This window comes from Rhinolophus sinicus, linkage group LG15, assembly GCF_036562045.2.
Source record: "Rhinolophus sinicus isolate RSC01 linkage group LG15, ASM3656204v1, whole genome shotgun sequence".
In the NCBI taxonomy this organism is placed as follows: domain Eukaryota; kingdom Metazoa; phylum Chordata; class Mammalia; order Chiroptera; family Rhinolophidae; genus Rhinolophus; species Rhinolophus sinicus.
The window spans coordinates 29,590,024-29,603,561 of NC_133764.1; the positions used below are offsets into that span (position 1 = coordinate 29,590,024).

The following is a 13,538-nucleotide window of genomic DNA, read 5'->3' on the forward strand; positions in this document are numbered from 1 at the left end:
TTATAAGACTGAAATTGGGAAGTTTGGATATGAAACATTTCTGCACCTTCTGCTTAAAAAAAAGATTTTATGGTTTGTTGCACTTTGCAATATTCAGTTGTATTTCATTTATAAATTTGTCTCATTTATAAATTGGATGTTTTGTTGGTATGATCCTGACTTATGGTTGGCATTTTGCTTGGCTCTTACTAAAGACTGCATAAAATATAAAGGGAAGTATGGATTTTGTAGCATCAATAGCTGCTGCTCAGCTGTGACCTTGATCAAAAGGCTGGTTGAGGTAACTTCAGATAATTAAGCCAGCTGAGATGGGAATGGGGCTAGGATTTATAATTAATAAGTTTTTAAAACCTTCTCTTACTTGTTCTTTCTCCCTGTCTTTAGGATTTTTGTCCCTGAGTCATGGAAGACAGAAGAGCTGAGAAGTCATGTGAACAAGCGTGTGAATCACTCAAGAGGCAGGACTATGAAATGGCCCTCAAGCACTGCACCGAGGCCCTTCTTTCTCTTGGCCAGTACTCCATGGCCGATTTCGCAGGGCCATGTCCACTGGAGATAGAAAGCATCAAAATTGAGAGCCTTCTCTACAGAATTGCCTCATTTTTGCAACTGGTAAGTTAATAAGCCAATGACACACCGTGTAAAACGGTCTTTTTCATTGAGTGGGGACTATTGCTGGTCATTCCCTCTACAAATCACCTAATTCTGGGCTGAGGAGATGAGTGAAGTGGCTAGTGATTGTCGAATATCTTTGCCGGCAAGCAACTGTTTTTTTAAGCCTTGGAAATTGTACTATTACACAGCATTTTGGATTATTTATTCAATAAATATTTGTTTGGTGCATACTGTGTATTAGATACTGCTCTAGGTGCTTGGTATACATTGGTGGAAAAGAAAAAGATCCCTTCTCCGTGGTACTTTTTCTAGTAGGGGGACAGGCAATAAACAAGTGACATTGTAAATAAGTAAACACCTTAGATTGTTAGAAGGTAACAGTCTGGGTGGAAAAAAGTAGAACAGGGCGAGGGAGATTGGGGCTAGTAAGGTTAGGGAGAGGGTTGCAGTTTTAAATTGGGTGGTCAAGGTAGGCCTCATTGACAGGGTGATATGAAGGAGGTAAGTGAGTGAGCCGTGTTGAAATCTGGAGGAAGAGTATTCCCGGCAGAGGGAATAGTCAGTGCCGAGACCCTGAGCAGAAGCATGCCTGCCACGTTCGAGGGACACTAGGCGGCCAGTGTGCTGGATTAGGTGCATGGAGGGGACATGGTCACAGGGCTGGATCCCATCAGGCCCTCCTGGTCACTGGAAGGAGTGGAAGTAGGAAGTGAAACTTTTGTGGGACTTTGAGCAGAGGAGTGTCATGATCTGATTTAACAAGAATTCTATGGCTTTTGTGTTGAGAATAAAATAGAAAGGGTAAGCGATGACAGTGGCTCGGACCAAAATGGTAGCAGTGGAGATGGTGAGAAGTGGTTTGGTTCTGGTAATTTGAAGGTAGAGCTAATAAGATTTCCTAATGTATTTAATGCTGGGAGGGAGACACACGGAGCAGTCACACACTGCTTAGATTTTTCTTTTTTTGTCTAAGCAATTGGAGGAATGGAGATGGCTGTAGATAGGCAGCAGGCTCTGTGGGGGAAGAGTTCATTTTGGACACACTGAGTTTGCGATGTCAGTTAGATATCCAGCCACAGGTGTTGAGTCAGCAGTCAGATATGCAGGTATGGAGTTGGGGGGGGAAGTCTCGGCTAAAGAGAGTCATTGATGAGTCTTGGCCAGTTGATCTGTGAAGGCTTGAGCCTGGGTCACATCACCTCTGTCATGAGTGCAGACAGAGAAGAGGAAAGGACCAATGACTTAGTCTTGCGCTACAGTGTTAGGAGGTGGGGAGAAGAGGAATCAGCAAAGCGGCCTGAAGAGCAGCCCTTGAGTAAAGGAAAGCCAAGAGAGTAGGTGTCCTGGTAGCCAAGTGAAGAAAGTGTATTCAAATGAGGGAATGTTCTGCAGTGTCATTGCTGTATTGCTGTTGTGTGGAGTGGTGGGTGAATGTCTGATTAAAGCGAGTTTAAGAAAGAATCAGAGCAAAGGAATTTAAATACATGAGTATAGGCAATTCTTGAGGAGTTTTGCCCCAAAGAGGCACAAAAAAATGAAATGGTAGCTGGTGGGAGAAGTGAAGTCAAGAGAATGATTTTTTTAGATGGAATAAATAGCAGTATGTTTGTTTATAGGACTGAACCAATAGAAAGCAAACACTTAACGATGTAGAAGAAATAGAGGAGCCTTGCTGGAGTGATATTCTCAGGAGGCCAGAGAGCAGATCTGCACAGTGGTAGGATGGCTCTAGAAAGAAACATGGATGGTTTGGTAACAGACAGGTGGAAAGCAGAGAGCATGCTGAGAAGTGGGTAGATGTGGTAACAGTCTGTGGAAATTCTTTTCTCATAGGTTTGGTTTTGTCAGTAAGTCATTAGCTGAGAATGAGAATGGGGGCTCAGGAGGTTCTGGTGACTTGAGGTTAGAGAAGGTGAGAAGTAAGAGGGTGAATAAATGGACTAGGGAAGTGTATTGTGTTTATTTGTAGAGTATTGTGTAATCCTCAGAGAGCACATGAGTTAGCTTTGCTCTGAGTATTTGCAACATTAATGATTAAACTTTGAAACAAAATCTAGCTTTTTGATAAAAATCTCTGTTTTAAGTAGCCTTTCACTAATTTTATCTTGTATCTCTTATTTTGCAGAAAAACTATGGGCAAGCTGATGAAGACTGTAGACATGGTATGTGTAAAAATGGGACTCTTCTAATTGAAGATTTTGAATTATTGCATGTTGTTTAAGATTTCATTTTTCCATATGCTAATTTCAAAAGTGACTATAATATTAAAGAAACCTCTGCCTTTCTGTGGTGAATAGTGACTAATGTGGTTGACGCCTTTCCTGCTACGATGGGTGTACATACAAACGTTGTTCCTAGTCACGATACGATGCGGGTACATGTGAATGTTGTTCTGGTCATGATATGATGGGTGTACACGTGGACGTTGTTCCTAGTCACGATACTATAGGTGTGCGCGGACATTGTTCCTAGTCACAATACGATGGGTGTATATATGGACATTGGTCCTTGTCACGATATGGTGGGTGTGCATGTGGATGTTCCTAGTCGTGATGTGATAGGTGTACAAGTGGACATTGTTCCTTGTCATGATATGATGGGTGTACATGTGGACATTGTTTCTTGTGATATGGGCATGCGTGTGGCGTTGTTCCTTATCACGATATGATGGCTGCACATGGGAACATTGTTCCTTGTCATGATATGGTGGATGTACATGTGACGTTCCTAGTCATGATGCGATGGGTGTGCATGCGGACATTGTTCCGAGTCACGATATGATATGTGTTCATGTGAACGTTGTTCCTAGTCACAGTATGATGGGTGTGTATGTGGACACTGTTCCTAGTCATGAGTGTTGACATGCTGTCACTCCCGTAGGAACACTGATAGTGTCCTTTCAAAGTTTGTGTATTTTCAGTCAATATGAGTGAAACTTTAAGGGCTATAACACACATTAAAATGTTAAGCTTGGATAAATTGGACTGCTGGGCCTATGCCTCCTAAAATGTTTTTCCCCTTCATTAGAAGATTTCCCTTAGAAAGAAGAGACTGACTAGAATGGTCTTTAATGCTTTTTCCTGTTTTCTTTGGGCAGGAAATTGAATAAAAAGATTCTTGCTTTTTGGGTACTCCTGGAATAGGAATCCTTTTCTATGTGACTGCTGCAAATTCACTAGAGTGAATTTAGGAGTGAGTGGGAGAGGGTTCAGTGTACCTTCTCACACACTCTTGGTGGAATTGTTTGCACAGTTCAGTGATTTGAATAATGTAATGTTTCATTTATCCAGAATTTGGTGGGGTGGGCTGAAGTATTTAACAGAAGTTAATTGTTTTTTCCTATTTACTCCCTTATTTCAAAACTTTTAAACGTATGTATTAACTTTTTTGTTGTAAACCTTGCAAAACTCTCCTGCACACTCCTATGGCATATTGGACATAATTTAACCATTCATTAAAGATTCAGTGACCTCTCTGTGAGCCTCACTTCCTAGAATTTTATACTTTAGGAATTAATCAGAATTTGAGAGATATCTAGTACAATCTTCCTTTAACAAAATCTTTACTGTCTGTGGACATTAAAAATTACCAAGAAGCCAAATAATAAGTCAGATAACATCGAGGAATATGAGGGAGGGAATCATTTCTCTTTCTTCCCCTTCTGAAGAAAACATTGTTATTAGTTTGCTGTATCTTCTGTACCTTTCACTATAGCAGTAAACACAAATACTTATAATACATAGTACGATTTTTCCTTTAAGAATTAAAAAAAAATTATATGATCATCACAAAGCAACTTGCTTTCTTACATACCATAGATCATGGACTCTTTCTAAGTTAATAAACCTGCTCAAATTCCTGCTTACTATTCCATAGTGTAGATGTGCCATGATTTATTCAGAAATTTCCTTATTAATGAACATTGAGGTGGTTCTGTTTTTCTAGTTTGTTATAATCTATTCTGTAATACACATGTATTCTTTCTCACTGTTGCCTTTGTTTCTGTAGGATAGTCTTAAAAGTTGCATGTCTGGGTTAAGGAGTTTTAAAAATTGGATATCTGGGTTATATAATTTTGTAATATATAATTTTAACAGACACTGTCAGATTAGTTTCAGATGTACATACCTACCAGCAATATATAAGAATGCCTGTTCCTTGTAATCTCACTAACACTGGAACCTACCAGTCTTGACATTTTGCCAATCTCATATGTGAGAAATGGCCCCACTTTCTTTAATTTTCACTTCCTTGAGTTCTGGTGAGGTTGATACAGTCTTCTCATTTTGGAGTTATGCAAAGTCCTGAAGGTTAAATGACATGTGGAAAGTCACAGAAGAGTAACTGCTGTTGGTGAAAGAGCATACGAAAAAATGTTACATTTTTCAGTTAATTGTTTTACTTAGCATTTTAAAGGTAGATACTATTTCTACAGTTACTGAATTACCAAAATAGAAGTTTAACCAGGAAACTTTTGGAGGTCATGGGTATATTTATTACCTAGATTGTGATGATAGTAATATATGTATACCTGGAGTGTATACATATGTCCAAACTCACCAAATTGCATATATTATATGAAGTTTTTTTGTATACCAGTTGTACCTCAGTAGTGTTGGGAAAAAGGTTGAACCAATGTCTGAGATAAAGTTGTAATGAAATGACTACACTCTTGGTGGAGTAGGAAGCAGAAGGCAGCTTGGTAATATGTTCACACTCTTTGACCCAGTAATCTTATTTCTGGGATGCTATCCCAAGTAAAGAATCCGAAAGAAAGAAAGAATTGTATGCAGAATGGTGTTCATTGCAGTGCTGTATGTAAAAGGGAAAAATCAGCTTCCAATAAGGGAGGAGTTCATTAATTAAATTCTATCCATTCCTTGTTACCATTTCAGTGATAAGTAAGAACATGGAAGATGTTTATTTAAATGTGAAAGCAGTGTATATAAAGTTGTTCATTTGAAATAGAGATTTGGGAACATTGGCCAAGTCTGTACATATATAGTGTTAATTGTAGAGTTACCTGATTATGGATTGGGTTTCAGTTTCTGCTATTGCATGTAATTTCTTTTCTTTTCAGCTTTTGGTAACATTATTTTTATATGTGAGGTAAAATACCATGGATAGGCGGTCAGTTAGTAATAAAAAGCAAGATGAAAATCTCAACCTCTGTTAATTATTATACTGCTTTGTAATGCCAGATAGCTGTGGAGTAACTTCTATCTTAATGGCCCCAGACCTTATGTTTGCATTTTATATGCAGTATTGTCTTGATGTCTGTTCCTTTACTCTCAAGTTATCAGTTCGCATTCCTTTCAACTCTCAGTATGCCTCATTGCAAGTACCCTCCCTTCTCTACTTGCTGCTTCTGACCTGATTTCACTTTCTCTGGAAGGGTTAGGAGATCGGGCAGTCTTTGTCATAGAAGCTTTTAAAAATTAAAAGAAAAGTTTTATTATGAAAAATTTAATACCTACAGAAAAGTAGAGAAAACAGTATACTAAACATTCATAGTCTCAAAACTTAAATTGTAATATTTTACCATAGTTACTTCCTTAATTTTTTTTCTGAAATATTAAAAAAAATAATTACAGCCATCATGACGTTTACGTTAGGATGCATCTCTAAGAAATAAGGCCATACCTGCATAACCACAATATTATCATTAACCTAATGAAATGGATAATAGTTCCTCAATATTATCTGAAACCCAGGCCATAATCAGATTTACCTGGTTGTCCTCACAATGGTTTTTTTTGTGTGACTGATTTGTTCAAAGCAGGAACTAATCAGAGTCATAAAATTTTAAACTTGCAATTCTACTTCAGTAAGAGTAAACAGGCTCTGAGTTGAGGACTCAAAGGCATCTTGAAAATAAACTACATAGGCTTTAAGTTCGTGGAGTTGAGTTCCCAGTTTGATGTTGTATTCTGGAGAATGAAGGTTGCCAGACTTGGTGACCACTGGATTGTGAGGCGGCCCAGTCTGTTTCCTTTATCCGAACATAAGTTGTATTTGGCATACAGGAAAACTTTCCTGAAATAGTGATTCTTTTCCTGCCTTTCAAACATTCATTATATAGGAAACCTACATTTTTTACATTAATAAAATGAGGTAAATGGAGAAAGTGAAATCAAAAGAAAACTTTAGCAACTAAGAGTCTTATGCTATATGTAGTATGTAGGACAAACTTAATCATCATAAATATCAATAAATATTTTTCATAAGGCTGCAAGATTTTTAAACCCTACCTAAGAGTGTCATTAATTTAGGGAATCATCATTACAAAGGAATGTGGGACATCTGTTGACATTTATTATAATGATACTTGCCCTGTGAAGTAACCTGCAACCCCTGTTGAATAGAGGCTGACTATATTAAAAAAAAGGCAAATTGATATGTGATTGATTGAACCTTCTACACTCTCCCAGGTGGAAAAAGGGGCATCTTTACCCACCTTTCTTCTTGGAAGAGTTTTGATTAAATAGACTGTATGGAAATTTTTTGTGTGTGTGAAAAATATATAGTGAAGAGGGGCAACAATATTTATTCAGAATTATCTCTGGGCCATGCCCTCTGAAGTATGTTATTTTATTTAATCACATTGTAATACCATTCCAATTTTACAGACGAGGAAACAGACTTTGTGAAATTAAGTAATTTGCTTAAGAGCACAGAGCCAGTCCAGAGCGCAACTGTGGTTTCGAAGTGAGGTTTTTCTGATTTGAAAGGCCATGTTCCTTCTCTTTGTCCTGAATTACTGCCTGTGTATTCTTTAGGGTTTTGCAGACATTGTTCTATTTGGCATACTGAAGTTGGGGGAAGAGGCACAAGAATATTCTAGAACTGAAAAAAATGGAGGCTCACGATCACTTAGATGATCATTAGTGGAATGGGGACAAGAATTTGAGTCTTTAAGCTCCTAGTCCATCCACTGTTTACTGTTTTTTCTAGTCACCAAACTTTTAAAATAGGGATGTATTCTAATAACTTCTTAATTCTTTGTTCTTTTGATCCAGTTGCATTAAGTATTTCTTTTTTAATTTCATGTATACAAGCTTTATTTCTCCAACAGGAATTTAAAAAGTCTTTTCATTTTGAAATAATTATAGATTCACAGGAAGTTTCAAAGATAGTACAGAGAGGTCCCATGTACTTTTCCTCCACTGATTGCGTCTTCCATAACTATTCGTAGTACAATAGCAAAACCTGGAAATCGAGCATGCTACAATGATTATGTATAACTCTGTGTCATTTTGTCACGTGTAGGTTTGTGTAACCACCAACACAGTAAAGATAGGGAATTGTTCCATCTCCATGAAGCTCTCCCTTGTGCTACTGCGACCTGATACAGTCACACTCACCACCCCCCTTCTCCGCCATCTCTGATCCGTGGCCACCATTAATCTGTTGTCCATCTCCATAGCTTTGTCATTTTGAAAATAGTGCATAATGGAATAATACTGTCTGTGACCTTTTTAGATGGCTTTTCCCCCTCACCGTATATTTGAGACCCATCCAAGTTGTGTCTCAATAGTTCATTCCTCTATATGGCTGAATATTGTTCCATGGTATGGCCATGCCACACTTTGTTCTCTAACAGGAACATAAGGATTTGTGGAATGGGATCTTGACTTGCACTCTGTTTCCTCATAAGGCCTATTAACTGTTTTAAGTAAAGTTCTTACATTTAATTTGATAGGAATAAAAAGTTAAATTATAGAATACTAATTTGGGGACAGAATGTAAATCAGGGAAGTGAGTGTTATATTAAGTTTGAGGACTGTTATCCTCTAAAGATGTAAGCTCTCTTTTTTGTATGAATAAATGTTTAAGTCTTTGAGTTTATATGAATTCAGTTGCGAGAATCTCATTATGGTTGTATGAGTCTCTGTTCTAGACATTCTCTAATTTATGCAGGGTGTCAGCTGTAGTCATGAGTGATGTTTGTAAATATTTATTTCATGTTTTTGACTCATGGAATAAACATTTGTTAGCATTAATTTTTTTATCAACTGAAATTAAATTTTATAGAACAGGGTTAAAAATGAATGGTACCTTGCCTTATAAAATCTCAGTAATTCTGTACCAAAAGGGGAACTGAAATTAAGATAATTGTGAACATGTGAAAACACATCTCTCTCCCTTAGGACAAAGAAAACAGAAGATTAGCAAAATGTCAGTTTTTCTCAGTAAGCAAATTATCGGGGAAATAAAAGTAAGCAAATTAGTCATGGTAGTGCCTAGCAGAGGGTTTGAAAGGTCTCACCTTTTCCACAGCCAGGATTTCCTTTGAGTGCTTACAACAGAGCTGGCGAGATGTTGACTTCTGAAATGGAAATGATGGCAGTGGAAGAGTTTTAAGATAAAAACATATATAATCAAATTGATTTTGTGTGAAATAGAAAAAACTTCTTAATCCAGTCTTGAACAGTTAACAGGTTCATTTGGCTGTAACTACATAGCAAATGCATTTCAGAAGTTGGGATTCTTTATAGAGGAAGTTGAAGGCTCTGCAAGCAGCAAATTTTCTCTGTCTCTGTCTCTCTTTCTCTCTAATGCACACACAGTGTAGAACAGGCTACTTTTGAAAATATTATTGTAGCAGTGCCTTAAGTAAAAAGTTTATTCAAGTAGGTAGATGATGGAATAACCTTTTCTGATATTCTGGGAACCAGGTTTCAGGTTTGTTTTTAGGCTTAATTGCATTGTCATCTTTTTACTGTGTATAATTATTTTATATTTGTATAGTAATGAGGAAATTGAGGGACAGTAAATGAATTAGCTCTAAAATTTAAACTGGAGCACTGAAAATAAACCAGGAGAAGTGACCTATGTTTCTGTAGTATGAAAATACCCAGAAAGAAGGAGTCCAAGCCTCTTTACAATGAACTGTAGTTGAAGGAAAGAGTACTTCCAGAAATATGCAATCAGAGCTTAACTTTAAAGCTCATTGCACACCCAAGGAGGCTGTAAAAGAGATCACAACAGTTCTTGTGACCAGATTAAGGACCAAATATTGAAAGGAGCAAGGTAGCAGGGATTTGGGGGAAAAAACAACACACCCACCCACACACATTCAGGACTAAGTGATAGATAACATTGAAAACTATTAAAGCTTTTCATTTTCCAAAAACATTTTATAAAGGAAACATTGTATCTACAAAAGACCTTGGTGGGAAGGGCATAAAATTCTACAAAAGCTGCAGCCCACATGTCAAAAAGTGTTTATTTATTACAACTGGAAAATAGAGGGCAAGGAAAAAGGGTTGAAGAGGCAGAGGAGAAGAATGTTGGGAAAATAAACCTAATTTGGCAAATTGGACACTGGTGAGAGATTTGCCACAGTGTTTTAACTCTGGTTTATGTTACACTTTTTTGATACTTGTAACAAATGAACATTGTATTCTCCTGTTAATAATTGGATTTAGAGTTATGTTTGGAGTCCCTTTATATACTAATCCCCCCTCCACTCCCCCCCAAAATTTTTTTAGAAAATAAATTTATCACCAAAAATTAAATGGCTGATATTTAGAAAGAAAATTTATAAATTATAAATTTATTTTATGTATTCATAAGCATACTCGTAATCTCCAATCAGTGAAAGATTTCACTCTATTAATGACTAGAGGATTTAGTTTTTCTGGTAATTAAATTTTTTTTTTTTGAAAAATTTGGGAAAAGACGTTGATTAGGCTAAGCTCTTCTATAAAAGAATTTAGAAATACTGTGATCATGTTACTGAAAAAATATAGAACAATACTCAACATTTACTGTACTTTAAGCTTGTTTTAAGTTGCCTTTCTCACTGGAAATAATTCTTTACAAGCAAGGGGAATTACATTTTAATTGTTAATCCTCCCCCCTGGTAGCCAGAGGCTATCAAACAGTGACAGGCTATTTTTGTTGGAACAGTTGAATGAATACTCCTTTAATATTACTCAGTTTCTCGTCCAAACCATTCCAAGTAAGACATATTTCAAGTGTTAGAAAATATTACAGAAGCTTAAGAATGATTAGGGATAGAGACTTGAATACAGCAACACAGCTAAAGCTGTTCAGATTTCCTCCTTTCTAACTCCCAGTGGACACGGAGGAGCAATTCAGTTTGGAAACAGTTGTGTGTTCACAGTAGAATTTCGCTGATAGTTGGTGGGAAGAGAATTTATTTGCAGGGAATTGTAGCTTTTTTATAATCACTCAAGATTAGATTATATTTTTAATGTTATCTCTTTTGGTGAGTTCTATTATTATAACTGGGGCAAGTTTAATAATACACTAGGCCATACTTTGTTTTCTTAAAACTTTTTTCAAGATTTTAAAGATAATAAGGGACTAGAGTGGCAGCATTGCAAATTAATTTTGTGATGATATAGTAGCAAGAAAGGTTTTTTATCTATAATTGTTGATTATTCCTTTGCCATGGTTCTTCATGTGGGATCCTACAAGACATAACTGAATTGCATTTAAAGGTAACAGTTGGAAGAAATTACATCAGTACTGCTTGTAAAAGAGAAAAGGTAAACATAATTTTGACAAATATTGGGACATTCAAACATTAGTATAGTGGGAGAACTTTTGCAAAATAATTTTCAGCAAATATCTTGTATAAACTAAAGGTCTGTGATGTTTGTAAAATATGTGATTTAATACTCTTTAAACATGACATAATCACCTGAGGTTGAAATAGTCTTAGGTTTTTTTGTTGTTGTTGTTCCCGTAAAACATTCTTTAGCTCTTAATAGCTATGGTGCCTTGATATCCCTATTACTGAAAAGGAACTAAGTTCCTTTGCAGGTCTCAATACTGCTTTATAATTTTTAGAAGGGGACGGTAACAAACAGGGGACTCTTATGAGGAGTCTGTGCTAGATACTTTATGTAATTAACACAATCTTTACCGCAACCTTATTAGGAGCTACTGTCACCTCCATTTTACAAGGGAGAAAATAGGCTTAGCAAATGTAAGGAGTCCAGACCTTAGTAGAACTGTTGTTTTTCTTCAAAGCATTTTATTTGCATTATATTAATATCATTTGATCCTTATAACAGATTTATACATTTTTCTAATTTACAGATGACCATAATGAGGGCCAGAGAGATAAAGTGACTTGCCAAAGGTCATATGTGAATAGTTTTAGGAATAGTAGGTATGAGGGAGATGTGAGTTTACTGTGGAATTTTATAAAATGCTCAAGACATTCTTAAAGATACTCTGTTGGAGTTATTCACTTTTTGGGATTATCCCGTGACGGTTGAGTGGATGAGCGATCTGTAACCTGGATGGAGTGAGAGAACAGTTTGGCCCATAAAACCTTACATACGGAGAGAATGTAACTTTCAGTTTAGTTATCTGATTCAGTAAAGAATATAGACTTAAAGATGTTTATTGCAGTGCTATTTTTAATAGTTTAAAATTGGAATTGTCCTGGAGGAAGGGAACAGTTAAATAAATTGATATATCTATTTGATGGAACATTTTATAGGCAATAGTATGATAAATATAAGCAGTCTAATAATATGGAAATATTGAATGTGCCGAGGTGAAATAAAGCAGAATACAAACTTATGTCAGTTAACAGTCATGTAAAAATTATGTAAATATTGATAAACATTGGAAGAGAACATGAATAAATTAAAAGTTTAATTCAGTGGTGAGCTTATGGTAAACTTTTATGTACAATTTTATTAGTGTTGATACAATAATCTTATTTGTGTAGTAAAAACATTGACCCATATAACAAAAGGGTATGTTCAGTACAACCAAAATAAAAATGAACAGACCCAGTGGACTTTAAATATGCAGTATATTATACTGATACTTAAAAGAAACATTTTCTTGGAAATACGTAGAAAAAATGCAATTTCTAAAATATTTTCTTTCCGGAAATTATTTTCTTGCGAAGGAAGATAAAGTGTGTACAAACTAAAAATAGAATCTTGGTCTTAGCAGTAAAGAGAAGGATACTGATTATTTTACTAGTTGAACCATTAACAGTTGCTATGAGAAATTATCTCAAATGACATGGCATAAAAATGAGTGTATTCTGCATTGTTAGAAATATGTGCTCCTGGGATTGTATAAAATTAAGTCTGTAGACACTTGCAAACAATTGAGTAGCATTTTTAATGGCCATTTGACAATTGGGTTCTAGTTAATCTTTCCGGTTTTGATAAAGGCTAATTCTTAATTGCTTAGGAATATCAAATGTTGAGATTTTCATTGCCTATTCTTATGCATTTGAATAGCACTGCATCTCTTGTGTCATTGTCAAGAATGTGAAAACTTCATTCATCAAGTTATTTCTGCAGTTTAAAAGCCCTCATGTACCCAGAAATCATAGGTTTGAGAGCTTTAAGATTAATTCTTCCTGTGATTTTGGTGTGATCCTACTGGCTCTAGGCTGTAGTGGGTTAGATACATGGATTGTCCCGTTTTTTTTCTTGTCTTTATGCGTGTCTTGGACTGAACTGAAACACCACTGCTTTTCTCTAGTACTTGAAGTTTTTCTTTTAGCACGTAAGTCATGCTTGTGATAGTATGCTAATTTCTAATCAAGAAAAGTGCGTATTGAATGTCATGTGATTAATGATGGGTGTTCTTTTCTGACAGTGCTGGGAGAAGGTCTCACCAAGGGAGATGGTGCCTTCCAGGCGGTGCTTTGTTGCATGCAGCTGAAAGGAAAGCTCCAACCTGTAGCCAACATTCTTGCCAAGTCACTGACAGGAGAGTCCCTGGTATGTTGATGAGCTTTAATTTTGAATGTCCAAAAACAGATTCATTCATTTAACTCCTTAGGAATATTGCGGGCAAAAAATAATTAGTGTGCATTTTTCCTCTTACTTCCTCCTATCAGAAATGAAAGTTCGTGAGTATCTTGAAATACTCATTTCTCTTCAACAAACTGATGTTTAATCTTTGGA

The 13,538-nt window shown here is 36.2% G+C and overlaps 1 protein-coding gene across 8 annotated transcripts in view; it reads left to right on the forward strand.

Annotated features, from left to right (window-relative positions):
* Window positions 1–13,538, forward strand: part of HELZ (helicase with zinc finger) — a 134,045-nt gene that overhangs the window by 22,132 nt on the left and 98,375 nt on the right. For all 8 annotated transcript variants that reach the window (XM_019733019.2, XM_019733024.2, XM_074320765.1 and 5 more), the window contains 3 exons: window positions 385–612; window positions 2,741–2,777; window positions 13,228–13,352. In XM_019733019.2, the coding sequence (XP_019588578.1) occupies window positions 403–612; window positions 2,741–2,777; window positions 13,228–13,352 (372 nt within the window). In that variant the 5' untranslated portion in view covers window positions 385–402. The remainder of the gene's footprint in view (window positions 1–384; window positions 613–2,740; window positions 2,778–13,227; window positions 13,353–13,538) is intronic.